At 45.2% G+C, this 22,308-nt stretch overlaps 1 protein-coding gene across 3 annotated transcripts in view; it reads left to right on the top strand.

Moving 5' to 3' along the window:
• The window catches only part of COL14A1 (collagen type XIV alpha 1 chain), a 228,547-nt gene that overhangs the window by 59,008 nt on the left and 147,231 nt on the right, over positions 1 to 22,308 (top strand). For all 3 annotated transcript variants that reach the window (XM_055431577.2, XM_055431576.2, XM_055431578.2), the window contains exons 8-13: positions 1,782 to 1,946; positions 5,461 to 5,622; positions 12,440 to 12,591; positions 13,743 to 13,872; positions 15,904 to 16,049; positions 19,716 to 19,845. In XM_055431577.2, the coding sequence (XP_055287552.2) occupies positions 1,782 to 1,946; positions 5,461 to 5,622; positions 12,440 to 12,591; positions 13,743 to 13,872; positions 15,904 to 16,049; positions 19,716 to 19,845 (885 nt within the window). The remainder of the gene's footprint in view (positions 1 to 1,781; positions 1,947 to 5,460; positions 5,623 to 12,439; positions 12,592 to 13,742; positions 13,873 to 15,903; positions 16,050 to 19,715; positions 19,846 to 22,308) is intronic.

Raw genomic sequence — 22,308 nt, 5'->3', positions numbered from 1 at the left:
CTTAGCGTAGTATTTTTAAAGAAAGCTAGCCTTCAAAGTTTTTAGATGGCTCTTTTCTTTAACTCACATTAGAAGTTGCATGCTGACATCTCATCCCTTTTGCTATACAAATGTAGCAAGGAAGGGCTTGCTTGAGCTGGAAGAGTACCCGGCAGCCCCTGACGCTGACAACCTTAGCAGCTGTCTTAACCCATCTGCATTCATTTTCCTTTCTTTTTTCACCCGTTTTCTCCTCCAGTCACCCTGACAATGAAATAAAAACAAATTCCTACCTAAATTGTCAAGGAAGATAATTTCTTTGCCCTTACTCTGCAATCAGTAGTTATCAGGAAAATGTTTATGGAGCTTTGGCCTACCCACTTTATTGGCAAATGAGTATAGTCAGCCCTTAGCATCTGCAGCTTTGACCAACCAGGTAGTAGAAATGTGTGGGAAAAATATTCCAGAAATTTCCTAAAAGCAAACCTTGAATTTGTCACATGCTCGTAACTACTTCCATAGCATTTATATTGTATCAGTTCTTATGAGTAATCTAGAGATGGCGCAGAGTGAATGAGAGGATGCACGCAGGTTACATGCAGACTCGACGTCATTTTACGCAAGAGACCTGGGCATTTGTGGATTTGGGTGTTGTGCGGGGTCCTAGAACCAACCCTTCTGTGGATACCAAGGAACGACTGTAAGAGCATTTATATTGCAATTATCAATGGCCCAACCCCAAGGGCTTGCCTCGTGGCTCAGCTGGTAAAGAATCCACCTGCAGTGCGGGAGACCTGGGTTCGATACCTAGGTTGGGAAGATCCCCTGGAGGAAGGAAAGGCTACTCACTCCAGTGTTCTTGCCTGGGAATTCCATGGGCTGTACAGTCCATGGGGTCGCAAAGAGTCAGACAGGACTGAACGACTTTCACTTTCACTTTCAACCCCAAGGCGTTATCACAGGTTTTAACCGTTACACGCTGTTTCCTTCTATACACCCACAATGTAGATGCTCAGTTTAAGCAATAGAGATGCTGTCGTTGAATTTTAAATAAACCACTGAAATCCTGATCATTACTTTGCCAGTTTGAGGCTTAGTCTAACAAGTTTTTTGTTAATACAACAAAAATGTATTAAGCACAAATCACATAACATTATTCAGCATTTCTTATTTTTGAGGGGTGAAGAATGTCACACTCAAAAGTCAGCAGTTCAATTACCATTTTAGATCTCCCCTTCTTCCTCTATAAGGTAGAGAACTTGTGGTTTCTTTAGATCACCATGAACAAAATGGAAAGTGTAGCCATAATATTTGGGACAGTTGCTTCTGTGAGGGTATTCTTGCTTTGTTGTAAATTATAGAGGTTTAGATTTTCTTTTTTTAATTTTTATTGATTTTTTTTTTGGCTGTGCCATGTGGCATGTAGGGTCTTAGTTCCCCAACCAGGGGTCAAATTCACACCCCCTGCATCAGAAGTCTTAACCACTAGACCACCAAGGAAGTCCCAAGGTGTAGATTTCTTGTATGCAAATCTGTCAGCATTCATTGTCTAGGAATCCATTGTTCTTTATAAATGCTAGTTTCTGAAATGATGCCGTATTCAGAATTTTTATTACCTCTGTTTTGGTGGATTTTAGTGTTTCACCAGATTCGTCAAAGAATAGTTCATTGTAAAAATGAAGATGAAAGTTCACATCTAATAAAAACTCTTCTTTCTCATCTTGTGGTTACATTTTTGAGAATTGAAAGCCTTTTTATTTGAAATGGTTGGCTTATCTTTATTTTTTCTTGTTTTCTCCTAGGTCTTGCTTTGAATTACATTTTTGAAAACAGTTTTAAACCAGAAGCAGGAGCAAGGACTGGAGTGTCCAAAATTGGCATTTTAATCACAGACGGAAAGTCCCAAGATGATGTCATTCCACCATCCAGAAACCTCCGTGAATCTGGTGTAGAACTGTTTGCCATAGGTACATGTTAACTGTGGTCCTGTTTCAACAGTGGACGTGGACACCCAACCACTTAAAGCTGTATATAATGCACTTCACTGCGAGCCAAGAGACCTGAGCGCTTTCGAGGCTTTTTTAAAAAAATGTGTTGGAGTTTACTTGATTTAGAGTGTTGGGTTCGTTTCCTGTGTACAGTAAAGTGAATCAGTTACACATGTGTATCTGTCCACTGTTTTTCAGATTCTTTCCCCATGTAGGTCGTTACAGAGTGTTGAGTGGAGCTCCCTGTGCTGTACAGGAGGTCCTTGTTAGTTATCTATTATATATAGATGTACATCTATCCAGTTTTTCAGATTCTTTCCCCATGTAGGTCGTTACAGAGTGTTGAGTAGAGTTCCCTGTATACAGCAGGTCCTTATTAGCTATCTGTTGTGTGTGTGCATATATGACTCTCCCAGTTTATCCTTCCCTCTCCCGCCTGCTTGGCTCTGGTCATAACCAGTCATGTGATCTGAGCCTGACTTCCTCACACTAAGCATGGAAGTGGTGGAGCTGAAGGACCTTACCCTGTGAGAATCTCTGGGTTGAGATACCACACATGCAGTGTCGTGAAAAGCATAAAGTGCAAAGGTTAGGTCCATAACTGTTGCCCTTGGATTAGTCAAGACTTTTCTCTTTTGAGTCACTAAATAGCTATCTCTTCTCTGATAGCGTAGAGAGAAAACAATCAAGGAATTGGGGCCTTGTGGCTAAGAAGGCAATGGCACCCCACTCCAGTGCTCTTGCCTAGAAAATCCCATGGATGGAGCAGCCTGGTAGGCTGCAGTCCGTGGGGTCGCTAAGGGTCGGACACGACTGAGCGACTTCACTGTCACTTTTCCCTTTCACGCATTGGAGAAGGAAATGGCAACCCACTCCAGTGCTCTTGCCTGGAGAATCCCAGGGACGGGGGAGCCTGGTGGGCTGCTGTCTATGGGGTCGCACAGAGTCGGACACGACTGAAGCGACTTAGCAGCAGCAGCTAAGAAAGCACAGAGCTGAAGATGTGCAATATTATTTCTTTGAAAATAGCCCTTTGGAAGAATAGGTGTATGGGAAGAATACACATGGCACACACACGGAATAACTGCGTAATGTTTAGTTGAGGCAACTTTGCTCTTGATTAAATTGTTTACATTGTCTTTGGTGATAGGAAGACCTTCTATTTAGTAGAGACTGAAAAAAAACAAAGGATTCCTCTGACTCATTTCTAGATTTGTCACTCACAGTGTGGTTCATAGAATGTTTCATTGGAGAAGTATTTGCTTTTCTGCTGGATGGCAGGCATTGTGGTGGGTGATGGAGCATACAGATGAACAAGATAAATCCTTCCAAAACAAATTCCTTCCAAGTCATGATGACCATTTCCTCACTTTTCCATGCTCTTTACAACAGTGAAACTGTTTTGTTTGGAAAGGTGAGAGAGAGAGGGATTTGGGGCTTATCGTCTCTAGAATATTCTTAAATGAATCCAGACTTGTTGGTTTTAACTGAATGCCATGAAAAGTATTATTGACATTAACCTCATTGCTTCAGCATGTATGGTATTATTTTGTTATTGTAGACACGGATCCAACAGTGCATTTTAGAAGCTATTGTAGAAGTCCTTCAGTCAAGAAACATCAGGGAGATTTGATTTAATTTTTATTTTTAATTTTCTATACTTTTGTTCAACAACAACAATCCCTGCAGAAGACTTACACTAATAGGGGATTAATTTATGTGTTTACTCTCCATTCTATGGCCTCGTTAATAATGAATGGATGAGTTAAAGTGGACTCACTTGGTTGTGATTTGGACTTTTTCTCTGGGAATTACCTGGAAATCAGTAGTGTTCATTCTCTTGTAACCTTCTAAAGCAAATAGTTCAGAAACAATTGATGCTCTGTTGCTCAGGCTGTTGAAGCTGTCAGATAAACTAAGTGGCACAGGGCCAGGCATCTAAGGAGTAATTACCGTTGCCTCAGGTAATCTCTCTTCCTTACTTCCCTCTTACCTCTTTTTAACGTCCGTAGATAATTGCAGTGACAAGGATTTTTAAAGAAATGGTCCTTCTCCTGGAGAAGAGAAATCTACATTTACACTCATGAAAACCAACCTTGCGTCTTTTTCATTTTCTTTAAAGAATTTTTTAAAATTTATTTTTTATCAATTGACTATTTTACTTATTTTAAATTTTGGGCCAACCCCGTGGAATATGGGCTCTTATTTCCCCGACCAGGTATCGAACTCACATCCCTGGCACTGCAAGGCTGGAGAACTGCTGGGGAAGTCTCCCCCTTTTTCTAATTTCAACGGTGATATATGCCGTCTTCTGAGGTGCAGCTTGAGAGGGTCATTAAGGGCATGTGACTTTGGATCTAGATTGCCTGAGTGGAATCCTTGCTGTATATTTACTGGCTGGGTTTCCTTGAGCAAGTGAATTAACCTCTCATCAGCTTGCTGCTGCTGCTGCTGCTAAGTCGCTTCAGTCGTGTCCGACTCTTAGCGACCCCATGGACTGTAGTCCACCAGGCTCCTCCATCCACGGGACTTTCCAGGCAAGAGTACTGGAGTGGGGTGCCATTGCCTTCTCCACTCATCAGCTTGCTTATCTATAAAATGGGAGAAACAGTGCCGCCCAGCTCACAGGTCTGACTGTAAGGACTGGATGTGTTACTGTGTGGCGCACACGGCCGTGCCTGGGGCGTGGGAAGCACACTGTAGTGTCAGCATCCACAGCTGTGGCAGACCGAAATTTCCACGAAGGACAAGGATTTTCTGTCTCAGTTTAAGTAAGCTAATGTTTATAGAAATTTAAGCCTGAGGTTCTGATAGTGTAGAGTACTGGTTTAATTCCTATTGCTTCTGCAACATTTATGGAACACAGAAGTCAGTTTTATCAACACATCCTCTAAAACCCGGGCCTCCTGCATTGCAGGCAGATTCTTTACTGTCTGAGCCACCAGGGAAGCCCAAGATGGACTGAAAAAAGTTAAGATATAGCAATCTGGGGACTTCCCTGGGGGCACAGTGGATAAGAATCCATCTGCCAGTGCAGGGGACAGGGATTTGATCCCTGGTCGGGGAAGATTCCACATCCCCCAGAGCACTGAGCCCCGTGCTGCAAATACTGGAACCCATGCGCCTAGGGCCTGGGTACCCAATGGAGCCCCCACCAGGGGAACCCCGTGTACCAGCTCGGGCGTGGGCTCTGCTTTCCCCGGCCCCGCCTGCAGCAACGGAGGCCCAACACAGCCAAAAGTAACTAAGTAAGTAAGTAAAGCAGTGGGTCCATGTGCAAAAAATGGAAAAAAAGATTTAATCATTTAAAAATGATTTTGAAAGGGACTTTCCAGAAACAATCTGCCAGGAGACGTGCCCCTTGCGAGAAAAGGCGCTTTGGTCGGGTGCGGACTGGCGGGTCGCAGCGCAGAGCACCGATCCCTAGGAGGGTCCCGGCCGCGCCGCCCGCGGGGCTTGACCGTCACGACCCTCCCTGTCGTCCCCAACGCAGGGGTGAAGAACGCGGACGAAAAGGAGCTGCAGGAGATCGCCTCCGAGCCGGACAGCACGCACGTGTACAACGTGGCCGAGTTTGACCTGATGCACACGGTTGTGGAGAGCCTCACGAGGACCGTGTGCTCCAGGGTGGAGGAGCAGGACCGCGACATCAAAGGTGCGCGAACCTCTGCCGGCCGGGCTCACTCTGGGTGGAGAACGGCCTGTCCTTTCTTCACGCTGACTTTCCCAGCAGTGCTGTGTGCTTCCGTGCTCCGGATCATCAGAGTAGACAGAGGGTATACTTGGTGGGGCGCGGGGGTGTACTTTAAATCACTAGATAGTTGTTTCCGTGCTGTTGCATGTTCAGTTCAGTTCGGTTCAGTCGCTCAGTCATGTCCGACTCTCCGCGACCCCATGAATCACAGCACGCCAGGCCTCCCTGTCCATCACCAACTCCCGGAGTTCACTCAAACTCATGTCCATCCAGTCGGTGATGCCATCCAGCCATCTCATTCTCTGTCGTCCCGTCTCCTCCCACCCCCAATCCCTCCCAGCATCAGGGTCTTTTCCAATGAGTCAGTTCTCCACATCAGGTGGCCAAAGTATTGGAGTTTCAGCTTTAGCATCAGTCCTTCCAATGAACACCCAGGACTGATCTTCTTTAAGATGGACTGGCTGGATCTCCTTGCAGTCCAAGGGACTCTCAAGAGTCTTCTCCAACACCACAGTTCAAAAGCACCAATTCTTCAGCCCTCAGCTTTCTTTAAAGTCCAACTCTCACATCCATACATGACCACTGGGAAAACCATAGCCTTGACTAGATGGACCTTTGTTGGCAAAGTAATGTCTCTGCTTTTTAATATGCTGTCTAGGTTAGTTATAACTTTCCTTCCAAGGAGTAAGTGTCTTTTAATTTCATGGCTGCAATCACTGTCTGCAGTGATTTTGGAGCCCAGAAAAATAAAGTCAGCCTCTGTTTCCACTGTTTCCCCATCTATTCATCATGAAGTGATGGGACCAGATGCCATGATCTCTGTTTTCTGAATGTTGAGCTTCAAGCCAACTTTCTCACTCTCCTCTTTCACTTTCATCAAGCGGCTCTTTCATGCTTCCCTTTCTGCCATAAGGGTGGTGTCATCTGCATATCTGAGGTTACTGATATTTCTCCCAGCATGTAGATGATCATGTTTCTTTGTTTTTAATTAAATGTTGGAGTTTGAAATAATTGAACATCCACATGAAGTTGTAGGGGCTTCCCTGGTGGCTCAGATGGTAAAGCGTCTCCCTGAAGTGCGGGAGACCCGGGTTTGATCCCTGGGTTGGGAAGATCCCCTGGAGAAGGAAATGGCAACCCACTCCAGTACTCTTGCCTGAAAAATTTCATGGACAGAGGAACCTGGTAGGCTATAGTCCATGGGGTTGCCGAGAGTCGGACACGACTGAGCAACTTCACTTTCTTTCTTTCTATGAAGTTGTAAGAAATAATGTAGAAAGAGATTGTAATATCTTAATGTTTCTCTCAATGGTGCCTGTCACAGGCAGGAAATTCACATTGGTCAAGTCAAGATACAGAATGTTCCTGTCGCAGGATGACTTTTATTGTCCTTCTCCAGCTATATTCCCTCCCTGCCCCAACCTCTTCCTAATCTCTGGCCAGCACGAATCTGTTCTTCATCTCTAAATGCTTGTCATTTTGGAAATGTTCAATAAATTAAATTACGTAGTATGTAAACTTTTGGAATTGGTATTTTTCACTCAGGGTGATTTCCTGGAGGCTCATCCAAGCTGTTGCGTGTGTCCATAGCTCTTGTTTTTATTGCTGCATCACGTTTCATGTTATGGATGCACCACAGTTTGCTTAACCATTCACACAGTGAAAGACATCTGAATTCTTTCCATTTTTGGCTGTTACCAAAAAAAAAGCTGCAATGAACATTCATGTGTCGGTTCTTGTATGAACATACGTTTTCATTTTTCTGGGATGAGGCCCAGGAGTGCAACTGCTTCATCACATGACGTGTTTAGTGTAGTTTAGCCTGAGAGACTGCCAGATTGTCCTCCGCTGCGCCTGCAGCGCCTGGCATTGCTGCAGGCACCGCAGGAGTGGTCCCGTTTCTATGCCTGTCACTAACGTCTGCTGTTACAGTTTTTTATTTTGGCCATTCTGACGGGTGTGGAGTGCAATCTCATCGTGGTTTTAACGTTCGTTTTCCTGATGGCTAATGAAGTTGAACATCTTTCCTATGCTTTTTTCCCCTAGTTTTTGATTCAAATAGTTTTAAAATTTCTTGACCACTTTGTGTTGGTTTCTGCCACACAGCAGCGCAAGTCAGCCTCTGCTGTGCTCATGTCTCCGCCCTGACCTCTGGCCTCGCCGCCCTCCAGGTCGTCCGGGGGCCCAGATGGGCTCCCAGTGCAGCTCCTCACCCACCCTGGTTGTAACCCGGGCAGTGCTGGGGCCACTGCTGTCTCTAGTCGTCCCACCCTCTCCCTTGCCCACTGTGGCCACAAGTCCATTCTCTGCCTCTGTGTCTCCATTCCCTCCCGCGAATAGGTTCATCGGTATTGTTCTGGATTCTGTATGCGTGTGTTAATGCATATTTCATGTGCTATACAGAGTATATCCTGAAAAGTCTGTTCATATCTTTTGCCCACTTTCTAATTGGGCTCATTTTTAGGGAGTGTGTTTTGTGTTAGCTTTTGATTTTTAGATTTGAGAATTCTTTATATTTTAGATAATGATCCGTTGTTAGATATGTGTAGATATGTAGTTTGTTAACAGTAAGTGTGTTAGTCGTTCAGTCGTGTCCAACGCTTTGCGACCCCGTGGCCTGTAGCCCGCCAGGCTCCTCTGTCCATGGGGATTCTCCGGGCAGGAATGCTGGAGGGGGCAGCCATTCCCTTCCCAGGGGCTGTTCCTGACTCATGGATTGAACCCAGGTCTCCTGCCTAGCAGGCAGATTCTTTACTGTCTGAGCCACCAGGGAAGATGATTGTCCATTCTTAGACAGGTGGTTTGTTAATATTTTCTGCCAATTTGTAGCTTGCCTTTTCATCTTTTTAACAAGATCATTTGCAGGACAAAAGTTTTCAGTTTTGAGGAGGTGCAGTTTATCAATTCTTCATTTTAGGATTAGTGCTTTGGGTGTCAGGTCTAAGAACTCTTTCAGTTCGTTTCAGTTCAGTTCAGTCCTGACCTTAAATCCCAAAGAGTTTCCTTTTTATTATTTTTTCAGAAAGTTTTATATTTGACATTTAAAGTTAATTCTTTGTAAAGGATTTGAAGTTAGTTTAAGGTTCTAGCACTGCTTGCTAAAAAGGCTGCATTTCTGCTGTTGAGTTACCTTGCGGCTTTGTCAAGTAGCAGTTGGGCAGATGTGCATGTGTTTAAATCTGGGTTCTTTACGGTTCCATTTATTTGTCTAACCCTGTTCCAGGATCGTACAGTCTTGATTTACTGTAGCTACATAATAAGTCTTGAGATTGAATAGACTGAGTTCTCTCATTTGATTATCCTTTTACAAAATTGTTGTTGCTACTATGCTTCCTTATATTCCATATAAATATTAGAGTAATCTTTATATACTATATATAATTTATATAATTATCTAATATAAATATCAGAATAATTTTATTCTACAGAATATCTTGTTGGGGCTTTGATGGAAATAGCATTAAATCATTTCTGAATTATCAAATACCAACTTGGGAAGAACTGACATCTTTAATCTGTTGAATATTTTAGTCCACAAACGTGTCAAGTCCTTTTGCTTGTTTAGATACCCTTTGAGTTCCATCAGCATTTTGTGGTTTTCAAGATACAATTTCTATACAGACTCTGCTCCACTCACTTTGCGTATTTTATTGTGAGAAGCCTTAGTCTCTTTTTGATGTTGGTGGTGTTCACATTTTTATCACTAGTGTGTGGAGGTCTATGTATGTTTCTGTGTGCTTGTATCCGATGACCTTGTTAGGTCTCCTCTGACACCAGCCTGGAGGCAAACAGGAGGGTGCCTGGATGTCAGTGTGCGGGGTTGGAAGTCCAGCTCTTCTTGTGTCTCCGTGGATAGCACACGTGGGTGAGGTGGGGGCCTGTCACCATCTGTAGGCCACAGTTATCTCCTCCCTCTTTGATCTTTTCCCCATCACCCTGGCTGTGTGATGGGACCAGAGTAAATGCGGGCCCCTGTTACAGTCAGGAAGGGTGGGGTCTTGGCTCCCACTTGACCTGGGTTGGCACAGCTTGGATGGGGCCACAGTGGTTTTTTTCTGTGCTGTTTTTCTAGACTAGAGCCGTTGTTGCCTGAAAGCTTTTTGTTTTGGCAGGCTGCTCCTTTCCTGGTCCTTTGCCTGGAGAGAGCAGGCTTCGTTGGATGGTTTTTGTCTGTATTTATTTGTGTTTCTAGGTGGCTGCATTCCTTAGCTCTGTGTTTGAGATGCATGAGGCGAAAGGAACCTCGGGAAAGTCACCACTGTACCGTTCTGTGGGTCCCACGGTCCCCTGCCCATCCACCGTCTGCTTCTCAGGAACTTAGGCTTGACTTGCAGTTCCCAGAAACGCGAGCTGCACTCAGTGGGGATGGTAGGAAGAAGCCGTGCGCTCTGTCTTCCCGGAGCTCGGCCATCTCAGGTTTTGACCCTTATTCCCTGTGATATCCTTGGGCTGCAGGTTGCATCTGACTCCCAGGGGTGCAGTCTGAGCGGGAGATATCCAGACCCTTCTCTGGCTCCCGCCTGTGCTGTGTCTGGGCGGGGATGACGCAGTTGGGCTGCACGTCTGTCTTTCATCATCCCTCTCGCCCTGGCCCGGGACTCCTCAGACTAGGCTGAGCAGCCAGGTACTGGTTTCCTGGACGAATTTCTCTGAGCCGCTCAGTGACACCATTTTTGTTGTTGCTCTTTAGTCGCTCAGTTGTGTGCAACTCTTTTGCGACCCCGTGGACTGTAGCCTGCCAGGCTCCTCTGTCCATGGGATTCCCCAGGCACGAATACTGGAGTGAGTTGCTATTTCCTTCTCCAGCAGATCTTCCTGACCCAGGGATTGAACCTGCATCTCCCTGCATAGGCAGATCAATTCTTTACCACTGAACAACCAAGGAAGTCTGAGACTATTTTAGAGCCCACATTTTCCCACAAAAAACTCTACATGTGCTTGCTTTTAAGGCATGCTTAATAAAGTGCTTGATAGTAGTTATTGCTTAATAACTAAGTTTTTCCCCATTAATATGACTACTAAAGCCCCTTTCGGAGAAGGAAATGGCAACCCACTCCAGTACTCTTGCCTGGAAAATCCCATGGACGGGGGAGCCTGGTAGGCTGCAGTCCATGGGGTTGCTAAGAGTCGGACACGACTGAGTGACTTCACTTTCACTTTTCACTTTCATGCATTGGAGAAGGAAATGGCAACCCACTCCAGTGTTCTTGCCTGGAGAATCCCAGGGACAGGGGAGACCGGTGGGCTGCCGTCTATGGGGTCGCACAGAGTTGGACACGACTGAAGGGACTTAGCAGCAAAGTCCCTTTAAATAAGTGCCCCTAGCAGATAAGAATCCTAAATTTCCAGGCCTTTGAGCTTTACAGGTCCCAAGTCTTTGCCAGACCCACTGTTATGACGTGTATATAACACACAAAGTGCTTACGTAATGCTTAGCTCAGAGTGGACATTCAGGATGTGTTAGTTGCTTTTTCTTCTCTTTTTACTTTTAAATGTTGGCCATTTGTTGAGTTGAAGCCTTCAGTAGAGAGAATATATCCTCTACTGCTCAAAAACACAAGCTCTTGTGTCAAGAAGCTTACATATAAATCTCAGCTCTGATACTTACCAATTGTGAGACTTGGGCAAGTAATTTAACATCATTCTAACTTGGTTTTCTCGCCTGAAAAGTGGGAACAGTGATAGCATTTACTGAGAACAAAATGAGGGAGGACTTGTGAAGATATCAGAGGCGGATCTTTAGATACACACAAACTCAAGGTGAGTTTTTACTGTTCTCCAGCAGTGTCTCTAAGAACGGTCCTTAGAGTCAAGGACCGTGTCTTACTTAAGTCGGTGTCATTAGGGCCCAGCATGGTGACTGACGCCTAACAGGTGCTTAAGTGTTTCAATGAAGAAACACAGTCCAAGCACACCTTGTTTTATTGTGCCTCTCCTTGTTGCACTTTGCAGGTATGTGTTAGAAAATACATTCAAAAAATTTCAAAACACTGAAAGTTTGTGGCAGCCTTGTGTTGAGCAAGTCTGTTGGTGCCATTTTCCCAAAAGCATTATTTTTAAGTTAAGTTATGTGTATTATTTTCTAGACATAATGCTAGCTTCTCGGGTGGCGCTAGTGGTAAAGAACCAACCTGCCAATGCAGGAGAGGTAAGAGTCACAGGTTCAATCCCTGGGTGGGGAAGACCCCCTGGAGGAGGTCATGGCAATCCACTCCAGTAATTCTTGCCTGGAGAATCTCATGGGGAGGAGTCTGATGGGCTGCAGTTCATCAGGCTGCAGAGAGTTGGACATGACTGAAGCGGCTTAGCATGCACGCATATGAAGGGTAAACCTAACTTTTTTATGTATTGGGAAATAAAAAATTGTATGACTTGCTTTCTTGCAGTGGCCTGGTACTGAACCCACAGTATCTCTGATGTATGCCTGTAATGAATTAAATCCTAAAGCCTAAAGTGAAGTTGCTCAGTTGTGTCCAACTCTTTGCAACCCTATGGACTGTAGCCTGCCAGGTTCTGCCGTCCATGGGATTTCTCAGGCAAGAACACTGGAGTGGGTTACCATTTCCTTCTCCAGGGGATCTTCCTGACCCAGGGATTGAACCTGGGTCGCCCACACTGCAGGCAGACTCTTTACCAGCTGAGCCCCTAGTACTGAATTACGTTACTAGAGATGAAAATCTTGGAAGCAGGATAAACAATCATTTCTGACTAGTGGAGTTTCCTAGGTTCACAAAATTTAACTTTGGAAAAGTTTCATTTTCTGTGTTTTTTGATTTAGCCTCAGCCCATGCCACCATTGGGCCGCCTACGGAACTGATGACTTCTGAAGTCACTGCCAGGAGCATTATGGTTAACTGGACTCACGCCCCCGGAAAAGTGGAAAAATACAGAGTCGTGTATTACCCTACCAGGGGCGGAAAACCAGAGGAGGTAATAAGGAGACAGTGTTTTCAAATCATTTATTTTCAGGCTCTCAGGTTTTGTACAGTAGTGAAAATAAGGCTAGAAGTGGATATATAAGGAGATAATTCTGTCACAAGCATTTGCAGTTGTTGGACTGAATACATTTCCATGTGTCCAGGTTGTTCTGTCTCGAGCTTATGGTATTTATGTCTTCTCCTCTTATTTCCATCAAAGAACCTGCAGAACTGGTCATGGATCCATTTCTAACACAACTTCACTGACTTAATTTTTTTTGTAATTTAAGAAGTGAAAGAGTTCTAAGGCAAAGGGAATCGGTCGTTAATTATCTGGCTAGAGCCCCCTTTGCTATTGATGTTTTCTTTCTACTTTGGGAGTGGTCTGAACTTTCTGCCTTAAGGAAGTCTATGTGGTCCACATAATGTGGTCATGTCATCCTTCAAGGTTTGGGATTTTCTAGATGTTTGTGGAGATCAGTGCAAATGAGAAGCATCGTGAAGCGTCTGTGACGGGCCCTTCTCACGAGTTGCCATCACAGGAGAGACCATCTATTGCCAGATGCCTGAATGGCTCCCATTTCCTAATCTGTGATACACAAATTCACAGGAAATATAATAAGATGTGATGAAATCTCCCTATCTCTTTTTTTGACGTTCTAACCTTTTGTTGTTCTTACCTATGATTGGCCTCAGCGTGTTTCAGTTTTCTTCTGCATTATGACAGGATTTATGACCTTTAGTGTTAGATTCTAGAGATTATATCATCCAGACTAAGAAAAAAAAACAAAACAACAAATCACAGTGCTTCCAATAGCTCTTTTTCATGACTAATAAACCTTTTAACCTTTAAACCTTCCAAGACTCCATGGAAGTAGTAATAACATGTCACCTGTTACTGAGTGGATGTGATTAGGATAGCAATTAGGTTAGGAATGACACGGTTTTCATTAGGTGTGACCTAGTAAGGGACTCTTGGACATACTCCATAGAAGGTGGGTCCCATGATGTGAGAATTCAAGGAGAACTGACTGTCACAGTGAAGAAGGATGTGGTGCAGATAAGAACATGTTTAATGAAAAGTTCTTGCTGAAGGTATTTTTTGACCTTCAGTTTGCATGTGAGAAATTCCATTTTCTCATTCCTTGAACTGTTCTTTAACAGGTGGTGGTGGACGGACGCGTGTCTTCCACGGTGCTGAGAAACTTGATGTCTTTAACTGAGTATCAGATAGCAGTCTTTGCAATATATGCTCACACGGCTAGCGAAGGCCTTCGGGGAACCGAAACCACACGTGGGTATTGAATTCTACCGTCTTCTGATTGTGCATAGCGGTGTTCAGGCGGCCTGGCTGTGCTTGCACCGTACTGGGCCATGCTGTGTTTGCAGTCTGCAGGTGCCCTGTGTTGGGAGGGATATTATACAACTCCGGTATGTTTAGGAGAGAGAAGCCTGAGTGATGAAGAGTGAAAAATACATTTATTCATGTAATAAACACATATCTAGTGAACGCCTATTATAAACTAAGCGCTGGGCTTCAGTTTATCAGTAGAAGTAGAGCAGAAGCTCTGTAGCTCCCCTGCCCAGTAGAAGACTGGAGAAATACGTTACATCTGTTTTCATTAGGAATATCACTGTAATTAAAGTTTATGAATACTGGTCAGTCATTTCTTACCTGGGAAAGACCACAACCACAAATGCACACATGCACACACATGCAGAGAGTCCTGGGAACAATCTTGAGAAACGTGATCACGTGCTCATTTAGTTATCTCAAACACTGAGTTCCTAGTACATGCCAGCCAGTGTGTGGACTGGTCTGCCTCTGATAGAACAATAGCAACGTCAACAACTCCGGTAACACAGTACCAGGCATTGCAACAACCACGTTCCACGTCCAACACATTATTGGATTTATTCCTGAAAACAATTAGTAAGACAAGCTTTAACACTCCTGCTTTTCTTTAATCTTTTTATTTGATATTGGAGTATAGCCAGCTAACAATGCTGTGATAGTTTCTGGTGGCTAGCAAGGGACTCAGCCACACACATACATGTATCCTGGTTGGTGGCAGTTTTAGTCGCTGAGTCGTGTCTGACTCTTTGCAACCCCATGAACTGTAGCCCGCCAGGCTCCTCTGTCCTTGGGATTTCCCAGGCAAGAACACTGGAGTGGGTTGTCATTTCCTTCTCCAGGGGATCTTCTCACACATCTATCCATCACCTCTCAAACTTCCCTCCAATCCAGGTTGCCACATAGCATTGTAATATTCTTGCTTTGCAGAAATATTTTTGCAGCAATTTCTGCCCTTGAGGAGGTTTTAGTCTAGCAAGGGAGAAAATGCAGACCAAGAACATGCAAACCAACTTGTGCCAAGAAGTGCTACAGGCCAGTGGGAGCGCGACAGGGAACTGCGCCTGTGAGCAAAGTCCCGGATTTGGCATAGCGCTAGGAGATCTAGCAGGACCTGCAGTCACAGTTAAAAACAATGCTTCATAGTTTTTACTGTGATCTTTTAAGCTGGGAACTTGCAGTTTATCCTTAGTCCCTTTCTGCCTACTTCTCCAGTATGGCAAGTCTTATTTCTTCATTATTCTGTCTCAAGCCCTATTGTTACCAACAGTCATGTCTCCTCACTCTCTCTGATTGAATGAGTGTTGATGAGTGTTTATTCATTCATGTATCTGTCCAGCCAGCCACCTATTCTTTCATTTAGGAAGTGACCCAACAGCTAGTTTTAGTGGCTGCTGCAGGTCAGACCCTGTGCTTGGTAATAGGCGTAAAACGGTGGTCAGAAGAGTCTCCCTGCTCTTGACTGGCTCGCAGAGAAATGTGACCATCACTCTAATAAGACATAAGAAACTAAAAAATGTCACTTCTGCTTTTAAACGTTCATTGCATTTACCTTTCCCCAAAGGGCGTATACGGCTGTGTAAACAGATTGAACGGTAGTGTTGTGATAGTCTAGGGCGGACTGCAAAGGGACTTGGCCATGCACACGGTGGACCGCTTCTCGCGCAGACTGCCCCCGGCCAGGCTCAGGTAACACTGAGCGGCGTTCCCTGTGCTGTGCAGGGGCCGCGCCGGTTCCCCATTTCAAACACAGCCGTGTGTACATGTGGCTCCCACACTCCCTGACTGCCCTTCCCCTGTCCTTCCTGGCTGGAAACCGAAAGTTTATTCTCCAACTCTGAACCTTCGAGTCTGTATATAAGGGACAGCATATGATTGAAAAGCCATCACTTTTAGAGCCTGAGCTGTAGAGACCTTGGAGCAAGAGAGCACATGATAAACGGCTGACCACTCACAGATCTCCTCTGGCAGTCTCTTTACCTGTAGCTTCCGACCTGGAGCTGTACGACGTGACTGAGAACACTCTGAGGGTGAGATGGAACCCCGTGCCTGGGGCGTCCGGGTACCTGATCCTCTACGCTCCCCTCACGGAGGGCCTGGCCGGCGATGAGAAAGAGGTACCCGCCTGCCGCCTGCTAGCGTCCTAGAATCTTTGGCTTCCTTAGCACTGTTTTGTTTTTTAATATAAAAATGTAACGTATAAAATTTAGAAAAGTCACACCAGCCAAAGAAAGTAATCACTCGCAAGCCCACCACCTAGCAGTAACCATTGTCAGCATTGAGTCAACAGTCGTTTTCAACGCATTTTTAACACAATCACACACAATGGGGATTTTTAACACAATGGGAATGGTTTTGTAGTTTTCCTTGTAATTTTCCTTTTGCTTGTTGAGAATATCTTTCCGTACCATTACACTGTATTTTACATAGTCATTTAAACAACTTTATACTATCCCATTGTTGGTTTGTACCAGTTCATGTTTAATTAATCTGTTAATTAGAACATTTGGATAATTTGCTATATAAAAGAATTCCCTGGTGGTCCACTGGTTAGGACTTGTGCTTTTACTTCCAGGGCCCAGGTTCAAACTCTGGTTGGGAGATCCCACAAGTCAGGCTAAAAAAAAAAAAAAAAGATAATTTGCTATATAAATATACTTTGGGGACTACTTTTAGCATATAACTTTACATGGTCATCTGATCATTTCCCTAGGAAACATTTCTAACAGTGAAGTTTCTTTTTGCAAAGACTATGCACATTACTAAGGCTTATCCTAGGCCTCCCCACATTACTCGAGGGAAAGTTTATATAATCTGCATTGCTCCATGCAGTGCACAAGTGATTGCGATGGCCTTATGTGCACTGACTTTGAAAAGTCTGTTTTACTAATTAGAGAGATATTATAGAGAAATATGGGTTTCCCAGGTGACTAAGTGATAAAGAATCCACCTGCTGGTGCAGGAGATCAGGGTTCATTCTCTGGGTGGGGAAGATCGCTTAGAGAAGGACGTGGCAACCCACTCCGGTGTTCTTGCCTGGAGAATCCCATGGACGGAGGAGCCTGGCGGGCTACAGTCCGTGGGGCTGCAACAGAGTTGGACACGACTTAGCGACTAAACAACAGAGAAATATATCTCATGGATGTAGATTTTTTTTGCATTTCTTCCATTTTTAATGATGACTCTTTGACCTTTGAATGATAGCTTTTTTTAGTCTTCATTTTTAGCTTATAGGGAACAGTTACTACAGTACAGCTATGCAAGGAAGAGAGAGGAGACAGCCGAGACTGCTGGAGCGTTGACTAGGCAGCTGGCGTGTTTATGAGAGTGAGTGCAGAACTCGGTTCTCTAACGTTCTCTAAAACCTGCCTCTGGTGACAGATTTCTTTAGGGCCAGGAATATGGTGATTCTAGCATCTAGAACAGAATATGGGTGACGTCTATTCTTTCATTTCCAAGGCTTAGACAGTTTTTGCCCACTTGGATTTAATGTTGATCTGAATTTTTTTGGTGGAAGGGAAAGTTAAAAATGGTGCTAAAAAGACACACAGCTTCAGCAGGAAAGAGAACATAAAACAGAGGACTGCCAGTTCACACCTAGTACACTGTTGTTCGCTGCTGTGCTTAGTGGCTCAGTCGTGTCCGACCCTTTGCGACCCCATGGACTGTACCCGCCAGGCTCCTCTGTCCATGAGCTTCTCCAGGCCGGAGTACTAGAGTGGGGAGCCTTTCCTTCTCCAGGGGATCTTCCCAGCCCAGGGACTGAACCCAGGTCTCCCGCATTGCAGGCGGGTTCTTCACCGTCTGAGCCACAAGGGAAGCCCTAAAATAGTCCCTGTGCTGTGCTGTGCTCAGTCGTGTCCGACTCTTGGCGACTCCGTGACTGTAGCCCGCCAGGCTCCTGTCCGTGGGGATTTAGCCGAGCTTTTCTTTTTGGTTGTGTTGGTCTTCACGACTGCGGGGGCCGCTCTCCAGTGGCGCTGCGCGGGCTCCTCTTATCAAGGTTCCTGTCGTGGACCAGGGCAGGCGTTCAGCCTGCGGTCGTTTGCACGCGCGCGCTCCCGAGCTCAGGGTCCGTCGTCGCGGCGCGCGCGTTCCCGAGCACAGGCCGCTCCCGAGCTCAGGTTCCGTTGTCGCGGCGCGCGCTCCCGAGCACAGGCCTCGTCGCCCTGGCGCGCGCTCCCGAGCACAGGCCCCGTGGTCGCGGCGCGCGCTCCCGAGCACAGGTTCACTCGTTGCGGGGCGCAGACTTAGTCGCTCTGCGGCACGTGGGGTCCTCCTGGATCAGGGCTGGAACCTGTGTCTCCTGCGTTGGCAGGTGGACTCTTTACCTCTGAAGCACCAATGAGGCCCTCGCCCAGGTTTAATTTAAAGTCTGATAATGCTACCATCCCTGAGCGTGTAGGGACGCAGAATCACTCGTGTAAACTGGTGTGTCAATTGGTACAGCTGTCTTGGAGACTAATCTTAAATATTTCATCAAGCTAAAGATATACATACTTTTTAAGGTACATACTGTAGAGAAACATCCTTCAGGACTTCTCAATGCAGGCACTTGGTCAGAACAAAATATTGCAACTAACTGCCATGTTCATTGACAAATGGAAAATAACTGCGTATTTTTATAAAAGAATCTCATAAGGAAATTAAATAATGTCAACTCTGTCCCACTGTTTCAACATGGATAAATCTTGAAACCGAATATTGCCAGAGAAAAAAAATCCAAAAATGTCACGTTGAATGGTCCATTTATGCACATCATTAAACAAACAGAACCATCTTTTTTTTTTTTTAATGTTACATACCTATGTAGAAGTAAAGAAAAACGTATCAGTGAGATGCACTTCAACATTAGGGCAGAGGTGGTGAACAGAAAGAATGCGAAAGTGTTTTATGTGATCTTGTTAAAATAAGATCTGAAGTCAATATGACAAAATGTTGATATTTATTAAATTTGAGTGATGGATGCATCAGGGTTTATTATGTTATTTTCACTACCTTTGTATTATATACACTGAGACATTTTTAAATTAAAGTTTTTAATTTGACTATGTCACTGGCAATTGTTTGAGAGGGGACAGTCTATGGAGTTATTTTTCTTCTTCCCAAAGCAGAAATAAAACCATCCTTGTTGCACAGTTGTCACACAACTGAGAATGTTGGCTTATTTGACTGACCCCCAGGGTTGGAAATATCATCCCCCAAATCAAAAAGCGAATTGCTGATTTGGGCATCCAGTGGGTTGATCTCTTTGGACTCCTAGGAGGGGCCTGCAGTCCAGGAGAACAGGCCCCTCTGTTGAATGGGACCTCAGTACTGGTCTAGTTTAATGGGACTTGAAGCAAAAATCGGGCCTTCAGTCAGAGGACTGGCAAGAATTAGGCCAGCGGTGAAGGATGCCCACTTGGTGTCCAGCTCCCAACAGACTGGCCTGGACCTTACCCTCTTCCTAGAGGGCGTTCCTGATTCATCTCCACCCATGCTCGTCTGGGGACCAAATATTTGACACTGTCATTTTGGCTGCAGCTGCCACTTGTCCAGATGTAAAGAGTTATCCAAAAAGAGCACGCAGAGTACATTCAGTTTTATATGGCCTCACAGCATCTGTTTCTAATACAAAATAACAGGAGACAATGAAAAAAAGGATGACTTGAAACCTGTTTGATGAAGGGATTGTGAGAAGATGAAGTCAGTCCATGAGGTCTCACCTGTATTCAGTTGTACTCCGATCAGTGTGAAAAGTGCACGTTGGCAAACAATCTGATAATGTGTGTTCTTTACAGATGAAAATTGGAGAGACCCACACAGACATTGAGCTGAGCGGGTTGTTGCCCAATACGGAATACACAGTCACAGTGTATGCTATGTTTGGAGAAGAAGCCAGTGACCCTGTTACCGGACAGGAAACAACACGTGAGCGGTTCCGTCATCCGGATGAAATGCTGTAATAAAAGCCCAAATCATTATGGGGATTCTGAGTTAGAAATACTGGTTTAGGTTGAAGCCTCTTAAGAGCTCACTGTCATGTAACAAAGTGTATAGTTTATCTAGGGGAAGGAAGGGGCATTTCTTCCCGTTTTGTCATTACTAAGAGTCATGCGGATTCTAGAGTTGAACTTTGGCCTCCTCCAGATTAGTGGTCCCCGGCCTTTTTGGCACCAGGGATCAGTTTCACGAAAGACAGTTTTTCCGTGGAACAGGAAAAGCGGCTGGTTTCGGGACGGTTGAAGTGCATTTCGCTTACCGTGTGCTTCGTTTCGTTATTACTGCATTGCGATGGCAGTGGGGGAGTTGCACAGCTCCCTGTCGCTCGCCGCTGCGGGCGGGGTTCTGGCGTCCGGGCTCACCTGTTGCAGGCGGACTGGATGCCGCCTCAGCTCCGTCAGGCAAGAGAGAAGCTGGATTCTCGCGTGCACGGTCCGCGGGAGGGTCTGAGCTCCTCCCGCAGTCGACCGGGCTGCTGGCCTGGCGCAGGCGGCTGCAGAGACCGGGACGCGCCCGCGGTGGGAGCCCGGCTCTCAGGGACCCGCGGCTCCGGGTCCGACCCCAGAGCTGGAGCAGAATAGGGGGAAATGTGGGCTTTGGGATCAGAGCTTTCAACATGCGAATCCCAGCGAAAGTCACATTGTGGGTGGGTGACGGCGGGCAGGTGATGGAGCATGTCTGAGGCTGTAAGCGGAGGAGTGGTAATCCTAGGGCATGTGGTTGATAGAAGATTAAATACAGTAATACAGATGAAAGTGATTAGCACATAGTTACTCAACAGTTCTTTCCCCATATTAAAATTAATAATTTTTCTAAAAATTTTTGATGTCCTTCGTATCTCAGACTATTATCATTATAATTAGTTTTTTTAATTGAGTAAAAATTGTATATGAAAGTGTGAAACTATTAGTCGCTTAGTCATGTCTGACTCTGCAATGCCATGCACTGTAGCCCGCCAGGCTCCTCTGTCCATAGGATTCTCTAGGCAAGAATACTGGAGTGGGTTGCCATTCCCTTCTCCGGGGATCTTCCCAACCTAGGGATTGAACCTGGGTCTCCTGCATTGCAGGTGTATTCTTTACCATCTGAGCCCCCAGGGAAGCCCCAAAAGTTATATTGGCAAGCCTAACTTGGGTAATGTAGTAATAATGTTTTTTAGGAATTGTAAATATTTATTTGAAAATATGATAGAGGAAATGCTGCCTTGACAAGCTCACAATGCTTTGTCACCTACCATTAAAAATTGGGGTCTCTTCGTGGTGTTTTGAAGAAGACAGTGCAGGGAGATGGGCTGTCTCGCATCACTCTGAGCCTGGGAGGAAGCGAGTAGCATGTCTGCAAGTGCTTTGGTCCTGAAGACTCTGCTTGAGAAGCATGCAGAGATGATCATAAGGGGGTTTTCTCCTACAACCGTTTTTCTTTTATTATTATTAGCCAAGGCTGTGTTCTCTTGCTCTTCAGAGAAAGACCAATGTAATTAAAACAACAAACAACAAAACTGGGAAAGCCCAAGATAGAAAGAGGAAAAATAAGTCAGGAAGCATCTAATATATCACTTGTGAAAGTCGCTCAGTCGTTTCCGACTCTTTGCAACCCCATGGACTGTACAGTCCATGGAATTCTCCAGGCCAGAATACTGGAGTGGGCAGCCTTTCCCTTCTCCAGGGGATCTTCACAAATCAGGGATCAAACCTGGGTCTCCCACATTGCAGGCGGATTCTTACCAGCTGAGCGACCAGGGAAGCCCAAGAATGAAGGAGTGAGTAGCCTATCCCTTCTCTAGCAGATCTTCCCGACCCAGGAATCAACCCGGAGTCTCCTTGCACTGCAGGTGGATTCTTTACCAACTGAGCTATCAGGGAAGCCTTAATGATCTCTTGACTTAAGTCATTTTGAGGACTTGATTTGGAAGGAAAACTTTTCCCAACCACATATCTCTCTTTTTCACTCAGAATACCTAGTTCTTTCTACAGTTTTCCCTCACTATTGAAAAATATGAAACCTTTTCGGAGAAGGCAATGGCAAGCCACTCCAGTACTCTTGCCTAGAAAATCCCATGGATGGCGGAGCCTGGTAGGCTGCAGTCCATGGGATCGCTATGGGTCGGACATGACTGAGCGACTTCACTTTCACTTTTCACTTTCACACATTGGAGAAGGAAATGGCAGCCCACTCCAGTGTTCTTGCCTGGAGAATCCCAGGGACAGGGGAGCCTGGTGGGCCTCTGTCTATGGGGTCACACAGAGTCGGACACGACTGAAGTGACTTAGCAGCAGCAGCAGCAGCATGAAACCTTTTGTAAGCTAGAATAACAGGAAGCAAATAAACAGTTTTAGGATACATCTTGCTAATGGATGCACAGAGCAAATCAAGATAAAGCACAGATGCTCA

Source organism: Moschus berezovskii, chromosome 16, assembly GCF_049115385.1.
Source record: "Moschus berezovskii isolate FMDL1 chromosome 16, NW_MosBer_1.0, whole genome shotgun sequence".
NCBI lineage: Eukaryota > Metazoa > Chordata > Mammalia > Artiodactyla > Moschidae > Moschus > Moschus berezovskii.
The sequence above is the reverse complement of the archived record's forward strand: the minus strand, read 5'-3'. Positions and strand labels throughout refer to the sequence as shown.